The 25,189-nt window shown below is 44.7% G+C and overlaps 1 protein-coding gene across 1 annotated transcript; it reads left to right on the top strand.

Moving 5' to 3' along the window:
- The first annotated feature begins 1,871 nt into the window (after positions 1-1,871).
- LOC142761633 (uncharacterized) lies at positions 1,872-6,100 on the top strand. Its single transcript, XM_075878852.1, has 4 exons — positions 1,872-2,303; positions 2,390-2,603; positions 3,041-3,235; positions 3,294-6,100. The coding sequence occupies exons 2-4, from the start codon at positions 2,403-2,405 to the stop codon at positions 5,550-5,552; spliced, it is 2,655 nt and encodes an 884-aa protein (XP_075734967.1). The 5' UTR covers positions 1,872-2,303; positions 2,390-2,402; the 3' UTR covers positions 5,553-6,100.
- Positions 6,101-25,189: the final 19,089 nt, after the last annotated feature.

The raw sequence follows: 25,189 nt of genomic DNA, 5'->3' as shown, positions 1-25,189 counted from the left end.
GCAGCGTACAAAAACCTTCACGCCTTCTGGGTTCGGTTTTCCTTTCACAAATTGCTTTGCAGCAATGCGTCCTGTGAACGGCACCATCTGTTCATCGATGCTATTCTGTTCCAAGGGAACAAGCTGTAAGCAGCGGCTTCTGACAGCTTCTAGCAACGGCCTAACTTTCCAAAATTTGTCTTGGCTGTTCGGGTCCCGTTCTTCATTAGCGTCGCTTATGTGGAGAGCGCCTCTGATTTTGAAGAATCGCTTCACGCCCATCGAATCGGCTATTGCGGGAATCCTCGTTGCAGTTTGCCAATACATTCTGACGCGTGGGTATTTCAGAACACCCATCAGCATGAGCATTCCAAAAAATATTTTGATCTCTTCTTTTGTAGTGGCTAATACGGCACCGTCTCTTTGCAGGACATACCTGTTTGTGAATTCAGCAAGGTCTTCAAATATCTGTTCGGTGAAATACTTGCTAAAATACACAAGTGGCTGCTGGCATGTCGAGGCTACTTCAGGATTGTAGTGGCAGTCAACATCACTTGGAGCAAAATCTTTCTTCACCCATTTGAACTCAGCCTTCGTAGATGCCGCAGGTGCGTTCGAGCTGACCGTGGCGTCTGGTCGTGCAGGCAGTGCAGCTGTGGTCGTGGATGCGGTCACCTGACCATTGGCAGGCTGAAACAAACAGCGTAAATTAGGGTCAAAGTACCTTTAGACAGTTTGGTGCCATATGTTTCCCGAGAACACAAAATAATGTCTCACAATCTCGAGCAAACTTACTATGTTTTCTTCATTTTCTGCTTCCAATTCGTCATCTGAAAAGTCGCCATCTGAGATATCTCCATTTGATATTCTCATGAGGATTTCTTCTGCTGTCGCATCATCAACTTTCTGACGTTTTGAAGCATGATCTTCAAGTCCTGGAGACAAAAAATCACACATAACCATCATATCTGCGCACACGGTGCGAAATGGCTGCCCTGCAACAAAGGCAGCACTAAGGCGCAATGTCCACGATCGTGGACGCGGTATTTTACGCACCCTTTTTGACGTTATAAATAGTTTCTAGTTGCAAAAGTCTTGTTTATTGGCATGAGGTATCTCTTAGCTCTTACTGACAAGTGCATAATTTCATGCCACCTCGAATGAAACATAGCAAGGGCTTGAAAAGTGAGAGCCACTTACGTGCGCCGCCGTAAAACGTGGAGGCGTCCATCTTTGAGAGTTGTTTTTGTAGTTATTTTGTGTCAGCTGCGGCAGATGGCGCCACGGGTCGCTGCAGCAACATGTAGTGATAGAGAGAGCACTGGTTGCGCGCGAGATTCAAAGTAAATTTCGAGATATTGAGCTGTGAAGTTGGCGTCCACAAATGTGGACGCTGCGCCTGAAGGGGATAAAGAAGGCTGTCGAATAATCCTCATTCGGATTGAAATTTTTTATGTCTTCCACTGGCACGATTGCCAAATGTTTGTCGTCCTGGTATCGAACGTAAGCGTGAGTAATCATCGCTGCAACGTTCCGATTCCAACACCGCAGACAATCACGCACAACACACAGAACACACTACACACGTTCTCGAGCAGTACGATGCCACCATTACCACGTTTTTTTCCGAAAAGCTGCTGCAAGCTCATTGATGTTGATGCTAGTTAGGCCGTCCTGAAGTGACAAGGATGGCGCCCAGCTAGAACTAAAAAAGCAAAATAAGTTAGACACTGACACTGATGCTAAAATAAAATGTTATTGCTGTTGAAAAATAGTTTGATAAACTTATTATTTGGCATTCAAATCCCCCATAAATAAAAAAGTTACGCCAATTTTGAGGCCATTGTTGAGCTTGTTGGCTCGTTGCACGCAGCAGCGCGGCCATGGAGGCCTCCGTGAGCGCGGCAGACGTCGAAAACAATTTTTTTCGGCTTTTGTGACGTGATAAATGCCAAGAAAAAAACGTTTTCTTTTTTAGGTTGCGTTCACTGACCACTTGCGGTGAGCTATTGTAAACAAACGTATGTTTGGTATGTTTGCGGCCGCAGGACTGTGGTAGCGTGGTCGTTCTGTGGCGTGGGTCGGTGTTCTGGCAAGTGTTCTGTGGGTCGGTCAATCTAGCGTGTAGAGCAAGTGGTGGTCAGAGCGCATTCAAGTTTTACACATAGACGAGCGCATAGCGGTCACCGCCACATATTAGCAAGATGGAACCGCAGAAGAAACGGAAAAAGCGCGGAAGGTATAAAAAGTATCTGAATCCAAGCAGTGTATGCAGTGTGCCCAGATCAACAGACTCATCAGCTAGGCTGCGGCTCGCTAAAACTGTAAGTAAACTTCTTTAATTGTCTCGACTCTATCAGATTATCGGCAAAAAATGTCCTTGTTAAATCTCAATAATCTTGCCGCGCAGGAATCCATAAAGGATGGCTCACACAATAAAAGTTCGGATGAAGGTCCGCTGGATTCGCGGCCGCCCGTCGGTCAAGCGGAGTACACGGTACCGCAAAATGCGACATCGATGGCCGCTGCGGTGTTGGCGGCGGACAGTGCTGTGCAGCATGCGAATAATGACGACGATGGGCAGCGATTCCGATGGAGCGAGCAGCCTATGTTCTAGAACGCTGGTACGTAGATGGATGCCTTCGTCTCAAATATTGTACGCAGTGCGTTGAATGTAACAAGTACGTACGTTTGTGTTGGTGCGTGCACGCGTGCTGGAAAGTGCACCTACAAACATAATTTCCTAAAGCATTGGCTTAATGATTTCGAGAATGCGTGCTCAATTTAATTAAGAGGCACAGTTAAATTTAATTAGAGAAACTGTTGAGCCTCATTTACCACAACGTTACGATTGAAATCTTGGGTCCTTTTCTTGGAGCTGGTTTTCATAAAAGAAAAAGAAGCACGCGCGGGGGGGGGGGGGCGCAACATTTGTTTTACAGAGAGTTACAGTATATATCCTTTAGTCGTGTAAAAATTTGCAAGAGACAAATATGTTTTTAGTATATTCTTTGCTATTTATTTTTATGATTTATCTAAATGCATTTTTTTTTTTGTCTAGACATCTCCGCAGCCAGCCATTCCGGGTGATCGAAGTGAACGACAGAGAGATCTGCAAGATATAGATGATGGAGGTGATTACAGTGGAGACTGTGCCGCCACTGTGTATGATCCATGTGGTGCAAATCATTTCATCAGTGATGATGACAACACAGATTTTGGCAGTTGTGATGACACAACTGACCCTACAACAATGGTATGCTTCCACATAATAATTGTATTCATGTAAACCTTACAATGAATTTTTTCTGCAGGGCACTCAACATGATACTGTGGACAGCGTGACTCGGGGCGTGTTTCTATCTGAATGTAACAGTGAAGTGTGTGATGTGGCTGATGGCATAGACAGTGAGGGACCTTTCAATGGAAACTTGTCAACCGATGCCGACACAAACAGGACACAACTTGGAGATTTGTTTCAGGAGGTCCTGAATGAAAAGATTGTCGTTTCAAAAGGCGAGATGCTTTTGATGATATTTAAACATGCCATAAAAAGTAATTTGTCTTTTACAGCAATGGTGAGTTTGATTGAAATGGTCAACATGTTTTTTGAACGACCTGTTCTGCCACATTCACGATACCAGCTTGGCAAGCTTTTTTCAGAGCATGGCACCGAGATGAGTTTTCATTTCATTTGTGGTAAATGTTCGACAGTGCACGAGGTCGCACAATCCTATGCTCAGTCGAGTCATTGTCAAAAATGTGGCTGGGCTCTAGCTTCCTCAGTAAACAGCGAATCATTTTTTGTCCTATTGGATGTCCCCTCTCAACTTCGAAAGGTTTTAAAGAATTGCAGCTTTCTTGACCTGACAAAGCCCTTAAGTCAAAGCAGTAACCTTTCTGATATTTGTGATGGAGAATTATATCGCAAATTTGTTTCTGCTACAGTAGACGAAGGGCACAGGATTAGCTTTACATTAAATGCAGATGGCACACCACTATTTTCATCCAGCAACACTTCAATTTGGCCTATACAGCTACTGGTGAATGAGGTGCCCATTATGCAAAGAGGGGACAAACTTGTGTTGGCTGCTCTTTGGTTTGGAAAGAAAAAGCCAGATATGAGCATTTTTCTTGATGTGTTTGTAGAGAAAATGGAAGGTTTGGCACAGAATGGCTTTGTTCTTGATCATGAAGGACAGCCGAAGCTGTTCAAGGCTTATTGCATTTGCTGTGCAGTTGATTCAGTGGCAAGAGCCCCCATGCAAGGGGTCATGCAATTTAATGCATACTATGGGTGTAACTGGTGTCTGCAAAAGGGGGAACGCATTGCAGGCACTACCAGGTACCCAGTAGAGAAGAATGAGCCACCAGAGCGTTCTGAACAAGAAATTATGGAAGATGCAGAAACTGCATTGCAACAGGATCATTCTGAAAGAGGAGTGAAGACAGTTTCTCCACTTCTAAACTTGCCACATTTTGATATAGTCTGGGGTTTTGTCCCCGATTATATGCATAGTATTTTGTTGGGAGTGGCGAGGCAGTTTTTAGAGATGTGGATGGCTGATGCACAGTGTGATTTCTATATTGGGAAGCATCAAAGAACGATTGATGAAAGGCTGACAGCACTGGCTCCTCCTAGAGAAGTGCGCCGGTTGCCAAGAGCAACAAAAGAAAGAAAGTGGTGGAAGGCCAAGGAGTTTGAGAATTGGGTGCTCTTCTACAGCCTGCCAGTGCTGCAAGGAATTTTGAATAAATCTTGCATCAGTCACTGGGCTTGCCTTGTTGAGGTGCTTCACATTCTGCTGTCACGTAACATAAGTTTGTCACACTTTCAGCGAGCAGAAGAACTCCTTTTGGAGTTTCACGTCATGGCAGAAGCCATATATGGGAAAAAATGCATGACATTTAACCTACATCAACTTGTGCACATTGCAAAAAGTGTCAAGCACTGGGGCCCACTGTGGGCGCATTCGGCATTCCCGTTTGAAGCTGGCAATGGCGCATTAAAGTCCATGGTAAAAGCTGCAAATGGCGTACCACACCAAATTTGTAGAGCACATCAAGTTGAGGACTTGATCGACAAGCTATCAAGCATAACAACAGACAGGAGAGTGCTTGACTACTGTATGTCGCTCGACAAAAGAGCCACACAGAAGACAGTTGTTGCTGAAGACATTCGCCTTTTTGGTAGGGGTGTCCCATACAGAAGTGATGCTTCTACAGATCTTGTGCAGTACACCCGTATGCTTATGAAAGGGACAGTATACACGAGCCATAACTACTCGTCAAAAAAAAAGACTAACAGTTCTGTCGTACGCCTTGCTGACCAATCATATGCGGTTATAGAAACAATTCTTATGAAACAAGGCGAAGTGTACATTGCAGCCAGGCGCCTCCACTGCTCAGCAGTAAAATATAGCACCTTAGTGATGGAACATTTGGTGAAGGTTCAAAGAGAAGCAGCAACAACAACTCTTGTATCAGCATCAGAAATTTTCAGTGTTTGTGCACACATGCAAGTAGGCCCGAACATATTCATTTCACCCGTGCCTAGCTCGTTCACAATGTAAATTTTCAAATCTGGTGTGCAATTCTAATAGACCATTTTCAAGCACACCATCGCCACTAACAAGTGCGGAAGCACTCACGGGTAAAGTTGGTATGCCAGAGCAGCCAACGGCAAGAAGTATGCGGGCCTCACGCTTTACCGCTTGCGTCATTCCAGGACTTCTTAGAGACCTTGAATTTGGCTAGGTGCAACATATTACTGCGTAATTCAATTGCGAACTTCAGTGTTCAGCTGCGAGGGCTTCTCGACTATTTCCATCAGTCTCACTATAGGATTTTTTAAGTGGCTCAGAAGTGTCATCCCCCTTTTGTTTTCCTTTATGGCAAAAAATGAAATAAAATAGATACACTCTGTTGCCTATGAAACGCTCGAGCAGTCCTACATTTGGAACCAATGTCCACTGACACTGTCTACGAGTAGAATGTGAGGTTCTGATTTTGAAGAGTTCTATAGAAAGTATAGTCCGCATTTAATAAAATAAGATACAATCACTGAACGGCCGTGTGTGTTGCTTGCACCATATGTGATGATTTGATTTGTGGGGTTTAACGTCCCAAAACCACGATATGATTATGAGAGACGCCGTAGTGGAGGGCTTTGGAAATGTCGACCACCTGGGGTTCTTTAACGTGCACCCAAATCTGAGCACACGGGCCTACAACATTTCCGCCTCCATCGGAAATGCAGCCGCCGCAGCCGGGAATCGAACCCGCGACCTGCGGGTCAGCAGCAGAGTACCTTAGCCACTAGACCACCGCGGCGGGGCTTCCACCATATGTGTAACGAACGATACGTGTCTACTAACCTTCATTGGCACTATAACTACAAGTTGGGATTGTACTAGAGCAAATAAAAAGCAGGACAAAAAAGGGGATACAAATTCTCTTACATATATCAATTAATTCAAATATTTGTAGCTTCTTCATTATTCACGGGCAAAGTACATCCATATTTATCTTTCTTAGCCTTGCCAACCAATTTTTGCAGACAGATGCAACAATGCACAGGATCCCCTGCCTCTTTGAGGCAATCGATTTGTAGCTGGAAACTACTGCTCATTTTATGTGAGCAAGTTTTTTTTTTTGATGCCGTGTGTAGCATGACGTTACAATACCTCGTTTAGCAATATTCGAATGCTCTGACATGAAATTAAGACACTGGTTTCGATGAACCAGTCGTGCAACCTAAAATCAGGTACCAAGAAACAGCAAATTATCATAGCAAGGAACCTCACAAATAAATTCTAGTTCCGTTCCTTTTTAAACGCATTTAGAATGTGCTCACTTCTTTGCACAGTGCAAAGAAGTGAGCACTTGTGAATTAAAATAAAATAATCACTGTACCTAAACACTGTAAAACCTTTCTGCTGTTTTGTTAAACCCGATCATGGACAATTAATTGTTAATCGTTGAACAAGTAATCATTTATAATTATGGATTTGGTGTTCCAGCTCCCACTGCTCACGATAGCACGTTTTGACTTATGTATCGGCATGTGATCATTCATTCGCGTGCCGACTGTATCATTCCTTTAGCATTTAATGTGTAGATATACATGCAGGTGCGTTCAGACATGTATAGTATTTTGGATGTAATAGTCAACATTTGGGGATGCCTCTTAATTTTTCTTTTTTGTTCGGTGCTCCCACGGCACCAACGAGCAGCGGGTGATCGAAAACAGCTGGCGCGTTTGACCGATTCAACGTACACACTTTTCCCATAGTGCTTCCCATGCCTGCGAGGGCTCTGGGATTGCTTGAAAATGGTCTATTTGTTTTGCACTGAGGGGACTCGGCATGCTCATATGGTTCAGATGTGCTAAGGATATTTATGATTAAATTGACACTAGATAAAACTGGTATCCCATCTTGGTGAAGTGCTTATCCTTACCACTTTTTCTGTACAACTCGAGAGCTCTCCTAACTGGTATGTGGCACATTATATGAGCATTCGAGTTTTTCTTTAGAAGGGCTTGTATGCTAATTGTCACTATGTGATTGCGTCATTGTAACTGTTGTATTATATGTTGTATATTCTTTTTTCAATGTGCATTTTATGAAATGCCATAATCAAGGAAGTTAAGACATTTGCTTAGGGAGCATAGGGACTCGGGTTTAAATCGCACTAATAGAGTGAAAATTTGTTGTTGTTTTTTTCATTTGTATTTTTATGATTGTCCTAAGTCACAAAGTGACATATACTCTTTTCTTCTTGTCCTTGCATATAATTGCTAGTGCTTGAAGTTCGGTAAAATTATGATTTCAGCACTGCTCATTGTCGCTATGTTATTGCAACATTGCAACTATCATATTGTATGTGCTATTTTTTTTAATATGCATTTTATTAAATACCATAATCAAGGAAAGAAAAATGGGTTTGTAGCCCACTGGTTAAAGGGGTCCTGACAAAATTTTGTGGCTGAGACAGCCTGCAAGGTCGATTCCCGTGAGCATTTGTATATCATCTGCAAAATATCAACTGCAAATATAGGTTGGAAGGTATTTTAAATCGATTTTGGAAGTTTGCATCTTGCCACTGACACCCTCGAAGGGAAACCTTTGAAGACCCCCTACTTCCCTTCAGTCACCATGCTGCAGTCAATAAAACAAGTTATGATGACATCATAGCTGCCTTTTTTGTTGCGTTTGTTATCGGAGTCTATACTTCTTGGCGGCTGCTTGGGAGTGCTTCGCTGTGGCACACGCTTTGAAAGTTTTGTGTTTGGCGACATTGCAGTCAGGTTTACTATTCGAAAGTAATTCTTGATGTGGACTGTACAGAAGTGTGTCACAGTTCTTTGTGCTGACTTGATCAAGAGCTGCATACTCTAGGTAGCGATAGTTGCCCCTGGTGGCTTCTCGTTTTTTGGAGCTCTTTCAAACTGATACTGAAAGTGGTCAATTGTCAGGGGCCTGTAATTATCTGTCCCGTGCTGCAGCAAATTATGTGTCGTGTCATGACTAACAGGCCCCCAGCAACACATTGCAGCTGAAAAATGCGAGGCCAATGTTTTTGTGTCAGTACCCCTTTAAGGCATTTGTTTAAAAGCATGGGGGCTCAGGTTTAAACTGCAGTAATTGAATGAAAATTTTTGTGTTATGTTCATTCGTATTTTTATAGGGAGGACTGTTTTAATTCTCTTGTTGTTCTGGCATACAATTGCTACTGCTTGAAGTTCAGTGAAAAATGATTTTGCCGACAACACCTTACTAGTATTGGTGATTGAGTTTCATTGCTCTGGAACCTTGATGTTGTATTGCAAGTGTTGTGAAAAAAATGCACCAAGATAGATACAAAGGGAGTGTCTGCTGCTTACTTTTGTTGTACTTTTTGTACTAATAAACGTTTGTGTGACCTGATTGTGTGCTTTTGTTATATACATGCCTGAAACTGCCTCCACTGCTTATGGCCTTTGAATATTAATTCGGTGTTATATGCCAAAAATTTGCACTGCTCTATTTTCAGCTGTACCATTTAGATTGATGTAACTGCCTTATGTTTGCAATAATTGTACCAAGAAACATTTTTTCAGAAAAAAGGTCTAATCTATTGTAGTGTCCTTGAATAAAACTAGCTGTAATCACATTCAAGCAAAAACATTTTTGCACTGCTCTCACTATCCCGAGGCACGCAAAGCTGTGAATAAAGTTCCCTGTAGTGCATGCATGACAAAAGGATATAATGCTGTTTTTCGCAAGAGTAGCTCCATGCACATGAGCTGTGTAACTTAGTTTGTCTTTGCGGAACTTACGTGGCTTTCAAAACTTTTAAAAAATGCCATTAGTGTCATTTGGCCTGCTAGTGCCCACGAAGAACTAAAATGCCGAAGGGGCGCTCAACGGACTGACTAAAAACCTAGTAGATTGTGTGGTGGGCCAAAAAGTTGTACAATATATGCTAAAAGAGACTTGACAAGCACAAAATGAGATAAAAGCCGAACGGTTCGATGGATTCTGACATATGTCCTTAAAACAACATTAATAATTAGCACTTTCAGGTCATCTTAGCAGTGGTATAATAGACCCTTGGAATTTTTTAACATTTTGCAAGTAAATGAACGGAACAGTTCAAAGCGACTCCAAGTTTCTGACCAAACTGTGCATGCGAATTTCCAAGGGAAGCTTATGGCCCAACTAAAAGCAACCATTTTTGATTGAACCATTTGGCATTTGCACATTATTCAAATGGCCTAGTTGAAAAAAAGCCCATTTGGTCCACTTGGAAATGAGTAAACCCACTTGAACCATTTTCAATTAAATTGTTTCACATGGCTGAGTTAGAAATGGAAATTTCATTTGACCCAAATGCAAGTGAACAAATCCAATTGAACCATTTGGCAATTCATTTTTTTTCAGTTGGCCCTGTTGCAAATCCCATTTGGCCCAATTGGGAGTGAGCATATCCAATTGGCAATCCAAATGACCCAATTGGAAGTAGGCAAACCATTTGAAAATTCCAATTGGTCTTCTTGGTTATACCATTTGATCCTAGTGGACCAATTGGCAATTCCAATTGTTCCAAATGGCCCAATTGGAAGTAGATGAACCATTTGAAGATTCCAATTGGTCCTGCTGGTTATACGAATTGGTCCAATTGGAAATGACTATTTCCATTTGGACCCATTGATATTTCCAATTGGTTCCAATTGTTTTTTTTAACTGGGGCTTGTATCACTGGTGATTGAAAATATTAAATTAATGCTCTGGCATACTTTAGGGCATATTCTTGCGTCAATTTTCTGCCAGAGACAATGTTTCAGTAAGAGGCGCAAACATTTATTTTGAAATACGTTCATATTTCACATTAGTAGAGAGCAAGTACCTGCAAATGAAACGAAATACAGCTGGGACGACTCCTTTGCAGAGGTTAGGAACAGGCGCTTCATGGTTCTTTAGTGGAGATTTTGATCGGTGGTGCTCCCACGGCCCATACATGATATTGCATGGAAGATTATAATCACACGCGCTTTTATGGCGCTCTTCCTAGGACTTGGTACTGTCGGTGATACCAATGGGGGGAGGGGGTGCAAGTTCCGTTTGGTGTTGATACGCAGGATGATGAAATTGAGGTAGGCTCTATATTACGGTGAATCCTCTTGCTGATCTTAAAAAAACAATCAATCTGTGATAAAATATATCGCGGACGAGGTACAAATTGTATATTGTTCATTAAGTTCCCATTTGTAATATCAAGCCGACCGAGAACAGAATTTCCGTCGAAGCACGAGCGAGACCTCGCAAACAAAGTTTCAAGATAATCAATGATGAACTAACTAAAGTGGTTAAAGTGCCTAACTAATTAACACTAACAAGACGAAAATAATAAAACCTTATGCGACGCGTGCCGCTTTTGTGACTTGATTAATACCCGCACCTTAGCGAAACGTGCCATGAATGCGATATAAAGTATGTGTATTCGAGTTTAAGTCGCACTGTGAATTTGTATATCAATAATTTCGCTCACTAATGAGAATCTTTGTCATAATAACCCGAGCACATGGTCAGCTTGTTAACTATAAAACCTGCAAGTAAACTCTGCAAAGGGGCTGCGGTTATTTGGATGCAGGAGTGCGGGCAGAAATTTATTTCGGGGGGAGGGTGGAGGCAATTCTTTGATCTCAAGGTGGTATCGCGCAGGTAGATATGGTAGAGTGTCATTTTGTGCTTTGAATGCCATTGCAATAAAAAATATATGGAAAGGGGGGGGGGGCGGATTTCCATGCTCCAATGGGGCCCTGAGAGTAAGCTGCTGTGACCCCTTTCAGAGATTGTGACAGCCGTTTGTAAGAATACGGTTCAAAAATGTTCGCTCCTCACTCCGGCGGCACGAACACACTGTTTTTCCCACTTTTCTTACTGACGTAGCGGCTGTTCTCGTTGTTTTATATAGTTGAATTATATATCATTGAAAAGCTCGATGTCCGTACATATTAAATATATTTATTAAAGTCAAGCCAACCGCTACTATTTTGAGGTGGACAGGCAACAATAAGCGCTAATTACGTGACTTGGGCTGACTCTGCCTCAGTTGTGATCATTTTCTGAAACATCTGCTACAGTTACAGTACTGTTTATTGCACAGCACATTAAGGACAGGCGCATCTACAGCCCCGCCGTGGTGGTCTAGTGGCTAAGGTACTCGGCTGCTGACCCGCAGGGCGCGGGTTCGAATCCCGGCTGCGGCGGCTGCATTTCCGATGGAGGCGGAAATGTTGTAGGCCCGTGTGCTCAGATTTGGGTGCACGTTAAAGAACCCCAGGTGGTCTAAATTTTCGGAGCCCTCCACTACGGCGTCTCTCATAATCATATAGTGATTTTGGGACGTTAAACCCCACATATCAATCAAGGCGCATCTACAGCGAAACCACTCAGTCTCATCTTACAGTACTGGCAGCGGTGGTAGGTGCGGCCTGCTTCTCCGCAATGGTAGCAGAGAGGTCGGCGGTCGGGGGCATGTCTCACGTCGGTTTTCCTCGGAGCGTTGCGCTGGCTGGTGGGTGGACAGTATGGCGTCGACGATGGCGGTGGCTGCGGACAGAACTGCGACGGTGCGGCCTCTTGACGAGGGCGTGATGGGGAATCGTAACGTCGGGTTGCAGCAGCGTAGCTCGTCGCTTGCAGCTGAAGCTGCGGAGCTTTGGAAACTCCAAGCGATGGCCGAACTTCTTCGCGGACAGTGTCGGCAAACCAATCCACTTGGAGCTGCGACGAAGGCAACAGGCTCCTTAGCTCCTCCCGCACGATCTCTCGGATCGTCTCACCCAGGTTGTACGCGCTGAGGGCATGAGCTTCGGAGTAGTTGGCTCTTGAAGAGCGACGGTCATACTGCCTTGTGCGCATCTCAAGCGCCTTCGCTATTATCATGGTATCAGTGAGGAATTCGTCAACAGTGTTGGGCGGTTTGGGAACAAGTCCCGCAAACAACTCTTGCTTCCCACCCCGTATGTGGAAGCGCAGCTCCTTGTCCTCAGCCGGCATGATCGGCATGCTGAAACAGTTTCCGCATCTCTTCCGTGAAGATAGTGACATTTTCGGTAGATGTACCCGGGTCTCCAGCAAAGCAGCGCCCCCCCCCCCTTTTTTTTTTTGCGGGGGATGCTCAAGAAAGTTTCCGGAATGCACCGCGAAAGAGATCCCAGGAGTGAAGTGCAGACTCCAGAGGCTCGAACCACGTACTCGCCGCGTCTTCCAGATAGAAGTAGGCGCGGCGCAGCTTTTGTTCTGCACTAGTTCAAGGCTGCCACTCGGTCGTACATCCCGAGCCAGGGCTCTGGTTCTTCAAATGAAGATCCGTGGAAAATGGGTGGGTGGCTCTTTTGGCTGCTGCATTACGACCAAGAAGGGCGTTGGTACAGGGTCTGTCATATATAGTTGACGCAGTAGTGGTAGTCGCCTTCGGCTTGCAACTGCTATTAAGTAGAACCCCGTACTCCAAAGGTAGCCCCTTGTTGCCGGCGGCTTGCTCGCAGGTCGAGGTTGGCGGGGATGTTTGGTTCACGGTTGGGGCTTGGCTCTCGACTGGAGGGTGGTGTTCGGTACATGGACAGGAAGCACCTCCGCCAGATGTCATGGGGTCGTGCTCATGACGTTGATTAAGGGAGCAAACTGCAGGTCGAATAATAAACTGTTTATTCGGACCGAACTTGTGGCCACGTGAAAGGAAAGTTTGATTTCAGCGAGACACTGCCACTCGTAACGGCGAGCAGAAAACCAGCTGTCGATCAACTGACAAGCGGCGAAGTCTTGTCGGCATTTATACTGTTGCCATCGAATATTCTAGCGTTATTGCTAGCGGCGATGTAGGTTCCCGTATATTCTGTGATGTTTACGAAGTGGGTGTAATCTTAACAAAACGATCTACTACAGCCTCTAAGCTTCTCGAACCTCGTAGGCGTGGTTTCCGCTTAACGTAGTGTAACATGGTGATACCCGTGCCACACGGGCATAGAAAATGACATTTGGTGGCGAAGGCCTTCAGTTCCCGAATGACATTCGTTTCGCCGGCGCTGCTACACGTTGCTACACGTCCAAAGCGAATGACATTTGACTTGATGATGTCGATCACAGCACCTTCCAAGTGAGCATTGAGTGAATAGCAATAAAAAAATTAAGAAGCATTTACAAGCTTCATACACATCAGATAATCATCAAATGTAGAAATAAGCGTATTACGCTGTCCTAAGTTTTAGTTTCTTGCTTTGTTTTACAACGTTGCAGCCGACCGTAGCAACCTAAGCCAACACTAGTCAGATCCACAGCGTAAATAGACACTAAAATTGACAAGCGTTTCATTATCAATACTTGATTTTCTTCGTATAACGTTCAAAGCATCTTTTTAAGACTTTAGTGCAAATAAAAGACGGGAAATTTCATTTTTAGCTCAATACGATTTGTTTTATATACTTTCAGGTAAATCGCACTTCGCGAGCTGTGTCGTCGAAAGTAGGCATTTCTCAGTCAACTGAGTTCTGGCGAAGGCAGTTGGTGGCGAATGGCATTCGAATGGCATTCGGATGAATGCCATTTCGTTCGCCCGTGTGGCACCGCGCGAATCACAATAAATCTGAAGGCATTCGGGGGTAAATGCCATTTTTTCTGCCCGTGTGGCACGGGTATAACTTGAGAAAAGGAACGTGGCAATATTATTTGCACAACAACTACATAATGCCTGCCAAAACAACATTCACCAGAAACAGCCCCACACTCAACGTATCTACGTTTCACCATCACACAGACTTTTTCAAATACACTTTTTACCTCGATGTATTAAAACGCGAATACCATACGAGGTCACATTTGTTCATTAGAAAAAGATAAAGTTTTGAAGGCACTAAAACACTGTATAGACTAATCCTTACTTCTAGCTTTTCAATATTTATTTAATTATGTTTGTGGTATTTTTAGTAATCATTTGACCTGTCATTGTCTGTGTTTATCTCAATTATTCCCAGTTTCTTGTACTATTTACTGCTCTGCACCCATTCCTGTGATAGCCCTGTAATCGGGTTGTAGTAGGTGTAAATAAATGTTAAAATATACGGTGTTACACAAACTTTGCTGCACTGATAGTTTTTGACACTGGCAGGTTCATTACAATGTCTTTAATTGGTAAAGCCCATATATCTTTCTTAGCAGGAAGTACACCTTAGAGCTCTTTGTTCTGCAGGAACTTCACACTGATACTGACATGTTATTACTGCTCAAACTCAAGCTGACAAGAAAAACATCACTTTTCGTCACATATATTCATTAGGCCAATTGATTTCACAAATTGCAGGAGATACATTATCATAACCTGACATGTCAGTGTAAGACTCATCAAAGCAACGGCAAATATATCTTCATTTGAAGGGCAGCAATCTTTCAGCAAATGCCATTTTCTTTTTGGATGCGCTATGGCGGCAGTCTTGACTGTGCTGTGGTCTTTTTTTAGGACTGTCGTACTAACCTCTGAATTCTAGTTCAATCATATGCTTTCCCAATGTACACGTAAGAACTTTTGTCTTACTTTTTGCATTGTTTAACGAGGAATGGCTGCACAGTGAAGAAGAATGGGACAGTGCTTTCTTTCTCCCTCAACTCAAAAGTCTTTTCCTCTTAAACTACATTTCCCGAAGTAAACAATGTTCAGCAGCTGAAGTTAAATCGTTATGCCTAAACTGTTTTTTAAGTACAGCGCTGATGCGTGTTTTTGGAGAAAAAATGATATTAGCATCCACAATAATAACAATATCTGGGGTTTTGCGTTCCAAAACCATGATGTCTGGAACTCTGGAAGGGAAAGCTCCAGAAAAGTTGACCATTGGGTGTTCTTTAAGGCAGTGGTCTCACTGTGGCAGCACGAACACACCATTTTTGCTACTTTTACAAATTACGCGGCGGCTGTTCTTCTGGTTTTGTATAGTTGAATGATGGATCACTGAAAAGCTTGATTTTAGCACATCACAAATATGCCTATTAAAATCAAGTCAACTGCTACTATTTGAAGGTGGGCAGGCAACAACAAGCACTAGTTACGTGGGTTGGGCTGACTGGGCCTCACTTGTGACCATTTTCTGAAAAATCTGCTACAGTTACAGCACTGTTTCTTGCACGGCACAATAAGGACGTATTTGAAGGTTATTCAGTATTCAAAACATATACAGAATATTGACGTATAATTGCAGAAAAAGGGCCCATAGTGTAAACACTGTAGGGGGACCTTATTACAATGGTAAAAAAAGGAAATACTACTTAACAACAAAACAGATGCAGCATAATATTCATACTAAAGAGTATAAAAATATAGACAATGGCGATTCTACGAGTTACGCAATTTAAAGCGCAAAAATGTCGGGAGAAGGAACTGTAGTATAATAATATCAGACAATAATCACAACGATATAGTTATAGATGTGTTTGAATGTGATAAGTCAAAGACTCTGCCTTTCTCTTCGTAAAGTGACGATGCTTTATCTCGTGGTTTCTCTTTGCGCTACGAGCGCCCAACAAATTGAGCCCGTCGCGGCATGTACAGCAAAAGTGGTAATTCGAGACGTGTTGTACACCATTTAATTTCACGTGTTGGCTTCATGTTCCCATGATGTCGCTTAATTATGGCTGCCCAAATCACATCAAGAATACACCTGCGATCACTTTTCACGTGTAAGTATTCTCGCTTCGTTCGCTGACGATCAACTGTTTTTTCGCGTATTTTGTTAAATTAGAAACAATAGCAAAGGTGCGCATGCGTGTAATACATGCGTATAGCTGTATGGAAGGTAACTTGAAGCTTTAAATGCTCGCTGACACGACGTTGTCTATAAGTTTTAAGTTTATAGACGAAGGACTTGTGGTCTGTGGCGGCACGTATCAAACATTAGAACGAGTAGGACGTCTGAATGCCCTTTGAATTCCAAGTTTTCTGATGTTGTTTTACAAGGCAAGACTGACGGCGTGCATGCATATTTTTTTTTTTTTGGCGAGTGAATATCGAATTAGTGCATGTTTAGCGAGGAATTCGCAAACGTAGAGAACAATTCCTTGCCGTGATTATTCGTGTTACAGGTTTCCAAAAGACAGTGCGCTCCGTTAATTTTGCCGGGGAAGCGTGCTGTTCGAAGAAATAGTTGGAGGGCTACGGACAGTGACCACCTCTGTTCTATTCACTTCGAAGAATGCTGCTTCGACAGAACGTGGCAGACAACCTGACTGCGGCCTGGCAGTGCGCCTTCGATTTTTCCTGCTTTCCAAGCGCATCTGCAAAAAAAAAAAAAAAACTGTTTCTACCTCCTTGACCTAGCTTCAATAGAATGTAGTCACAAAAATAAGCAATTGTTTCTAAAACAAGATGAGATACGTACCTTTGAAATCCGTTCAATCTTGCCGACGAAACCGAAACCAAAACACCGATAGACGAAGTTGCCAAGATGAGTGAGTGGCGTTATATTGATTGATTTTTGGGGTTTAACGTCCCAAAACCATTATTTGATTATGAGAGACGCCGTAGTGGAGGGCTCCGGAAATTTTGACCACCTGGGGTTCTTTAACGTGCACCCAAATCTGAGTACACGGGCCTACAACATTTCCGCCTCCATCGGAAATGCAGCCGCCACAGTCGGGATTTGATCCCGCGGGCCAGCAGCCGAGTTCCTTAGCCACTAGACCACCGTGGGGGGGGAGTGGCGTTATATCAAACATCGAGCTACCTCGTTTGTTGGCTCTGAAGGCTGCGCTTGCCATGACAACAAACGTCGCCAACGGAAGTTGATAAATAGTATGAATAACTAACGCCACTTATAAACGGTTCATTTGGGGTACGTCTCCTGGAGCTTGTCGGTTGAACGCGACATCGGTGCTTCGATCGGTTTTGGTTCCGCCTGTAAATTGGTTAGAATTCCATAACTCTAGAAAAATTACTGGGGACTCCCAGATTACTTAATTACCTCTCTTTTCTAACTTTAGCTTTAATTATTTCAACTTCCTTATATATATTGTCTGGTGATCTGCCGACACACACACAAGCACATATATGTAAAAGGCGAGCAAATGTCGCGTTCCCCTTCATCTTGAGCATCTGCAGGCACATTTACTAAAACCCCCATATATACTACAACCCTTTTGTACCGCAATAGTGTGCCAGCAAGCTATGCGAAGCATCTCTCGACAACAGATTGATCTGAAAGCGTGCAGCTGACAATGGGCGCATGAAATAATTTGTTTAATAAACAAGATGAGGCTTTTATTCGTTGGTGTAACCTAAAAGTGGTTTCCATTTCATTTTTTTTTTAATCGTGGAACTGCAAACCGACGCGCGCATTCCATTGCCGTCTATGGCGGTTCCACACTGTTTTTCCTCTAGCAATATGGCCACTAGCGGCTTCACCTGATCCCGTTGGCGGCGGCCAGGATTGCCACTCCAGAGGTTCTACAGAATCTCCTTGAGCAAACGCGGCGTGGCCGCTTGATAGCGCTGCGATCGTTTTGCAATTTGGGCACGTGACATGCTTTGCGCGTCGTCTGCTCGATGTCTGTTCAGCCCACCGACTACGAAGAACGGCGCGGCCTACTTGCAGCACAATTCATATCCCGAGGAATCTGGTTAGCGGATGCATACTGAGATCTTCCTAGCTGCTACAACTACTGCATAGATGAAGGTGAACACAGCTTGGAGCTCGGTACGAAATTTGAATGGTTGTCTTTGCCGCGTGCTGATGGTGTCGTCTGCATTACACGGGTGTTTCGATGTGATGAGTTTGTGCTCGCCTAAAGAACTGATGGCTCCCTCCCAGTGCATGTACTGAAATTTACTGGTAAACATTTCCAACGCTTGCATCTGAAGTTGATAGATTGAGCGTTCTATACAAACATAATAATATTTGAAACCGACAGAAAGCGTTACAACTATGAAGCAGCCACAAATGATGCCGCACGTTAGCTGTTCAGTTTGCCAGAGGAAATAACATGATTATCTGCATTTTACGAGTGAACTCTCCATTTTTTTTTCTTCCCAGGGAGCTAAGCAACATGTGGCAGAACAAAAAAAAAATGGAAGTACGAACTAATTATAAGAGGGCACTTTTGTAACTTTAGATACGATTCAGCACTCATCGCATTACCAGATAGAAGTTTTGCACCAAGTGGGCAGTTTCTAAATTCTGTAAATTAATTTACATCTAATGTCTTACGTACAAAGTCTATCTTTCAAGTTAACAAGCGAAATTATTGTTACTGAGGACGCCGACTAACAATAAAACACCAAGGAGCTTGGAAAAAAATAACAGAGGAATACAATGTGTAGTGGGGAATTCGCAAGGCACTGACTAGTGGGACCATCTCTCTCTGAGTGCGAAGCGCGAGTGTGTGCACGAGCTGTAGACGCTGGACTGCTCGAGCATTTGAGTCCGTACCGGCTGCCTGCCTACTACCTGGCGTCGCTATTAAACTCCCTTGCATATGAAGGAATAATGCTATTATAGCGCTCTCGATCGTTCGAATACCCTAATTTGAAAACAAGGACATGTACGTGTCACCGGTAAGCAGGCGGTGTTCCACGGGGAACTCCTGCTAGGGCATTTAATGCTGTGTTGTTGTTGATGCATCCATATTACAGTACCTAATTCACTGAGTTCTGCAATAGCGTCAAAAAATAAATGGCGCCAAAAAAACGCTCTATAAGGTCCTTAGTCTTGGCGCACTTTTATGCCTATATAGTGAGAGCGTTTCGGTACGAGGTTTTCCTTAACGCTGACAACCACATTCGAGATTTTCTTTATTAGCACAGCTTTTTCAATGGGAAACTGGACCACTTGAAGCTTAAAAAAGAAAACGCGTTGCTTCATGTGTGTCGCGCACCATGCGTCTCGGTAAGTGTTCGATGCCACCAAACAGTGTTCAACCGTGGAGCTACGCTGAGGGTGACATATGTTTTCAGGACTTCAGGCAGCTCCTTTCGTGCTATCGAACACTTCCGTCCATGCCTCACTTTCACTCGGAAAAATTTAGCTAACGGCATCTTCTGTAACTAGTATGCTTGCTTCATGTGAGCCGCCTTGTGTTACACTAAGCGGGAAGGCCCGTTCAGCGCTATTCGTAAAGTGGCGCGGCGCCTTTCTATAGCCTCCTACGCTCGCGCACCCACAAAAACAACGTATATGTACGCAAGTAAGGACGTGGATATGCCCCTTGCGTGTGAGTGAGTGATTTTAAATGAAACGAAGGGAAAAGTGAGCCCCGTAACTGTTTCTCAGGGAGATCGCAGGCGTGTGTTCTTTGCGTCATTTTGATGATTGCGCGTCCTGTCGCACGGTTCCACTCACTCAGCACATTCCTGTTTTTTTCGGTGGTTCAAGAAGTGTCGCTGTACGAAGGGCACTTCGTTTGAAGTTTCCTGTGTATACGTCTACCCACTGCGACAGCTGGCACAGCATGCACATCGTTCTCCAGAAGGGAGCAAAAATCTGCCGTGAACAATTGTTAATTTCTTCGGAGAGTCAAAGTCTGCTTTCTCTCCAGAAAGCAGAACCGCGTCAACATTGCCGTCTGATCAGGCATAGTTGAAATTTAATGCACGAAGTCTGCTACGAAGCAACAAGCCGCGCCTTTTTTATATAGGAATCTTCGATTTGGCTTGCACTAGTTCAGAAAAGTGCAGGTGCAGAAAAAGCGGTGCCAAGCGGTGCAGTGAGCGTGCAGCGCCGGTCGAGCAACGCATAGAGTTTCCCAATATACACTAGAGGAAACTCTGGCGCTAGTGTCTATGGGAACTCCAATGCACGGTGCTTCAGCGAGCATGGGAATGATGGGTAGTACACACATTTGTCTAAACTTCGTACTTCTGGCCTGATTTTTGGCTCCGTGTGTGTTCGTGTGGCTTGGAGCTGTTTTTTCACGAAACAAAAATCAGCGAATGTTCAGCGGTTGCGCTTCACCATTTTATTTTTTAGACTTACTTTTTAAATCGGCTCACGAAGTTCAAAAGGGCTGAATTTTTCTTTCAAAACAAAACCGAAACCCAGCAATAAACGAAGCCGCAAGTACGATTCGCCACCCGCAAGTACGAAGACTAGGCAAATGTGTGTACTACCTTTTTCCCAACGTTTATAGATATATACTATATATATATTTAAAAACGTTGCTTTTTCCTTCCTCCGTGCATCAATCCCATGGTCGTTGAACGATCGCAGCGCCAGAGTGCCCTCTAGTTAATTTTGAGAAACTCTATGGCTTAACGATGAACATTCATCTTTATTAGCAGCAAAAAAAAAAAATAAAAAATACAGCAAGCGCACGCCGTGATCACCAACGGCGATACCATAGAACACCTACGCCGGGTGGGCGTCGGAGAGGGTCACGTGACGTGGTGATTGGACGACGATTTGCAGCCGCCTCCTCGCGCGAGCTCGTCCGCCGCCCCAGTGGAGGGAGGGGAATCTCCGGTAGCTCGGACGGGTCCACGCGTGCTTTTCCCAGCGCACGCACGGAAAACGTGTTTCATCGTGTTTCTTCGGGCTTTCTATCTAGCATTTGTCACGCTATGGGCGCCGCTCTTTCGTCATAGTAGAAGGCAGGCACGCACTGCTGGTGCATTGTCACCCGAAAGGTGCGCGTCAAGTTCCACCGTTCCCACTGGAAACATTGCGAGGAAAACAGATGCTTGAAAAGTGTATTATGGCATTTCGCCGCACTAGGCTACGCGCTTGCGGTCTTATCAATTTGAAGAACGTTTCGCAATGCACATGTATAATAATAATAATAATAATAATAATAATAATATTAATAATAATAATAATAATAATAATAATAATAATAATAATAATAATAATAATAATAATAATAACTTTCGTTTTACGTTCCAAAACCACGATATAACTATGAGAGACGCCGTATTCGAGCTCCGGTTTAGGGAATTTTGACACGGGCTTCTACGATTTGCGACAACCGCGGCCCGTTCGTCGTACACAGTATTTGAAAGATAAGTACATCTTTGAACCGAATCAAGTTGCTACAAATAGACAACCGCTGGCTTTCCGGGTCAGCAGCTTGTAATGGGACAGAAGCGGACCAATTTGACCATTTGCAGAAATCTGCAAGGTGGCTTTCTTGCAAAGTTGTTTTCCAACCAAAAGGTCTCGTTCACTGACTGCTTTTCTCACTCATTGTGCTTTTGCATTACTCCCACCCCCCTTCCTTTTTTTTTTTTAACCGAGGACAGATGCATCGCCCACCGTGTGATCTGAGGGTTCGCTCGACGTGAAGGCATTGTTGGGGAAAAAAAAAAATGTCGTTTTGTCGTGCTCTCATGCCAATTCACTACAATAGGAGCGAGAAAAGCAGTCGGTGCACGATAGTTTTTGTTTGGAAAACAACCTTGCAGAAAAGCCGCCCTGCAGATTTCTCCGTGTGATCAATTAATAGACCAGTTTACCGTCTGCGAGCACGTACCACAAGAGTTAGTAAATTTTCCGTCACTTGCTCTACATATTTAAGCTGCGTAGCATAAGAGAGAACTTCAAGGCGAGCCAGGTGGTACGTATATAGTTAAAAACAGCGCGAACAAGAATTGACACAGGATGAGCGCTGCTCAGCCAACAGCTTACTGCAAGGGGAAAACGTGGGGGAGGGTAACGTATAAAATCCTCTGGTGGGTGCCCTTTTCCAGTGACACATTATTGTTTAGATAACAGATAAGAGTTGGAGGTGTAGCTACACTTCTTGTCTGCGAGATTAATCGACAGCGCACTGGCACCTGCTTCATATTTCCATTTTATTCGTCGCGAAAGCCTCATAAATTTCACGTGCGCAGCCGTTCTTGCCGTGAAGTTGTCAACGTGTTCGTGCAGACAGTCCTTATCAACCACAGTTGAGGCAATGGCCTATCTGCCCGCGCCGCTTCCACAGGTTGATTTGATTGATATGTGGGGTTTAACGTCCCAAAACCACCATATGATTATGAGAGGCTCCGGAAATTTCGACCACCTGGGGTTCTTAAACGTGCACCCATATCTGAGCACACGGGCCTACAACATTTCCGCCCCCATCGGAAATACAGCCGCCAAAGCCGGGATGCGATCCCGCGACCTACGGGTCAGCAGCCGAGTACCTTAGCCACTAGACCACCGTGGCGGGGCGCTTCCACAGTTTGTCAGGATCTTCTAAACAACTTCGCACCGGCAAGAACTAATTCTTTGCGTGCTTGCTCACACACGTCTTAATTGCTTGCTTCATCCGTATCGTGTACCTTCTTGCATAGGGAGCTCAGTTTGTTGGGGGCCGAGAATACCGCATATGGACCCCGCTCTCCCACCAGCTGCCTTCTTGCAATGATCAGGTGATAAAGACGCACTGTGCACGGGCGGTATCGCATTTGCAGGTGTGGGCCGATGCGTTGCTTCGCGGACCTCACTTGACACAAAAAAAGCCTCAGAGCAGTCAGTGATGAGTCTGATGACAATTGCAGGCTCTCCGGGTTGTCGCTTCTCCTTAGTCTGCGACGTGAATGTTGAAACTTTGCGTTTCCTTGCCACCCTCTTCCCCCTTTCCCCCCCTCCGGGGTCGCCACTGTTTCTCTCAAGGTCAGGAGAGACGACGACTGCGGCAACACTGGGTAGCCAGTGTTACATTAGCAGAATAATGGCACCAAGGGTGGCGACTCGGTGAAGCAATCGAGAGCGGTATATCTCCTTTGGGAGCGCGAACAGGAGCACGACGATGCACCCCGGGGCCAGTTGACCAAAACGAAAGGCTGGGCCCCTTGAACGCTGCCCAGCCTCTTTGTTTTCCTTAAATAGAATCTTTAGAGCATCTTAATTGTGTTTTACATAGTTATTCTTTAACTTTACTAAACAGTTTTGTCATCGAAGGCGTACGAACGAGTAGCTGCGTGTCTGCACGTGCAACATACGGAGCACGCTGAGTTGTTGCGCTGCTAGGATCGAGGCTGCCAGTTCGATTCCCGCATACGGCAGCTGAATTTCAATGGAGAGCGAAATGCAGTAACAACGGCGTATACTTAGATTTAGGTGCGCGTTAAAGAAACACTCAGGAGGTGGAAATTATTCTGAAGTCTCCTACACGACGTGCTTTTCGGCACGTAAACTATCACGCTTAAAAAGAATAGGTTACGATAAAATTTTCGATGGTTTCCTGAAATCAGACGCGGTTATCAACAGGGGTAAATTTTGGCGTCCCAGTAAGTGTATTCCATAGGCAGTATGATGAAGACCAATTAAGTGAGCTAGCTGTCAAAACAAACAAAAGACATTTGAATCAGCGAACACGATGTGTGGTCACAGTGCTCATTATTTGAAATGAAACACGCCGCAGCAGAAAACATGCATGGTCGCAGTGGACGTGAAATATTTTTGTGCACGCATCATTATGCTGTCAAAGGTAGCTGTAAAACTCCACAGTGGCATTAAACATTACGATACGACGTTACCCGATGCAAACATCTCCAAAAGTCATACTCCCAGGAAACTGAACACTGCGCATTACAATGCTGCCAGCGACTCAACAGTGCAAACGTAAATTGATGCTCTTCACGCTGAGTTCATGCCGAGTTTGAAGGAGCGCGACCAACTTGGCATCCAAGTGATCGAAAGCCGAACACCATCGACACGAACGGAACCCTCGTTAAAACAGCATCGCCCTTGACGACCTGCTCGGTCTCGCAAAGGTTGTCGATCAACCGCTCTCCGATGGGTTTCACGCCGTGATTTTTTTTTTCTACCTCTGAGATTTTTTAAACCTAGACACGTGAGGCTGTAACACAAGGCGAGAGCGCGTGCAGGGCGCGTGATCCACCGAACTTCATCGATTTACCAAGTGCCAGATCACTCCGCGGACGCCTCGGCTCATGGACGGCTACGTCACATGCACGTGATCTAAAAGTCCCGAGCGGCCTCCGGCCATCTGTGCGCTTGATGCTGGCTGCATCCGGTGTGGCGTCTGCTATGCCAGGCCATGCCGTCTACTCCCCCCACAGCTGTGACACAGGCCACAACGCCGGCGCAATTCTAACCTAAACAACAGTTAGTGAATTATACCTATTTCTGTTGTGATGCAACTTCCTGTAAGTGAACCACTCGAGCGCGTGCGCATCGTAGACCGGCGCGGTCCTTCCACCACTGTTTCTTCTAGCGAGTATAACGCGTGTTTGCACGACCTTCGGGAATACGCACATCCTCGGCGAGGCTCAGAACACCGATGACAAGAACTGGGTGCTCAAACAGTGCGAAATCCAGAAACATGCGAGAAGCGGACAGAAAAGCAAAGAGAGCAAGAGCAGGTAAAAAAATTCCGAGTGGACGCATGTGGGCCGCACTGGCATGCGCCCCGCGCTGTCGGCTGCCCGAAAGAAATCGTTCGGACAGTTGTCCCGCAGGCTCACTGACACAACGTGACCACAGAACAGCGCACAACAGAAAGGCGGCAGCGGGGGGACGAGCCAGGACGAGCGACCGGTTTTTGCAAGAAAGGCGGGAAAACGTGTGCGCCGCTGCGCCACAGCCCGAACACCGCCGGTGCCGCGCGGTAGTTTGCGATGATGGCGGCCGAAGGAGGGTGCGGCATCACGCGCACAATCGTGTTGCAAGCAATCACCGCAAGGATCGCTAGCTACCACCTCCATTAAAACATGGGGGAATAAGAACTTCCTCCAG

Source organism: Rhipicephalus microplus, chromosome X (assembly GCF_043290135.1).
Source record: "Rhipicephalus microplus isolate Deutch F79 chromosome X, USDA_Rmic, whole genome shotgun sequence".
In the NCBI taxonomy this organism is placed as follows: domain Eukaryota; kingdom Metazoa; phylum Arthropoda; class Arachnida; order Ixodida; family Ixodidae; genus Rhipicephalus; species Rhipicephalus microplus.
Note: the sequence above shows the minus strand (reverse complement) of the source record. Positions and strands in the feature narration are given on the sequence as shown.

Coding starts and splice junctions, on each gene's coding strand:
- LOC142761633 (XM_075878852.1), top strand. CDS start 2,403: ATGGCTCACACAATAAAAGTTCGGATGAAGGTCCGCTGGATTCGCGGC. Junction 2,604..3,040: donor GCCTATGTTCTAGAACGCTG/GTACGTAGATGG, acceptor TTTTTTGTCTAG/ACATCTCCGCAGCCAGCCAT. Junction 3,236..3,293: donor CAACTGACCCTACAACAATG/GTATGCTTCCAC, acceptor TTTTTTCTGCAG/GGCACTCAACATGATACTGT.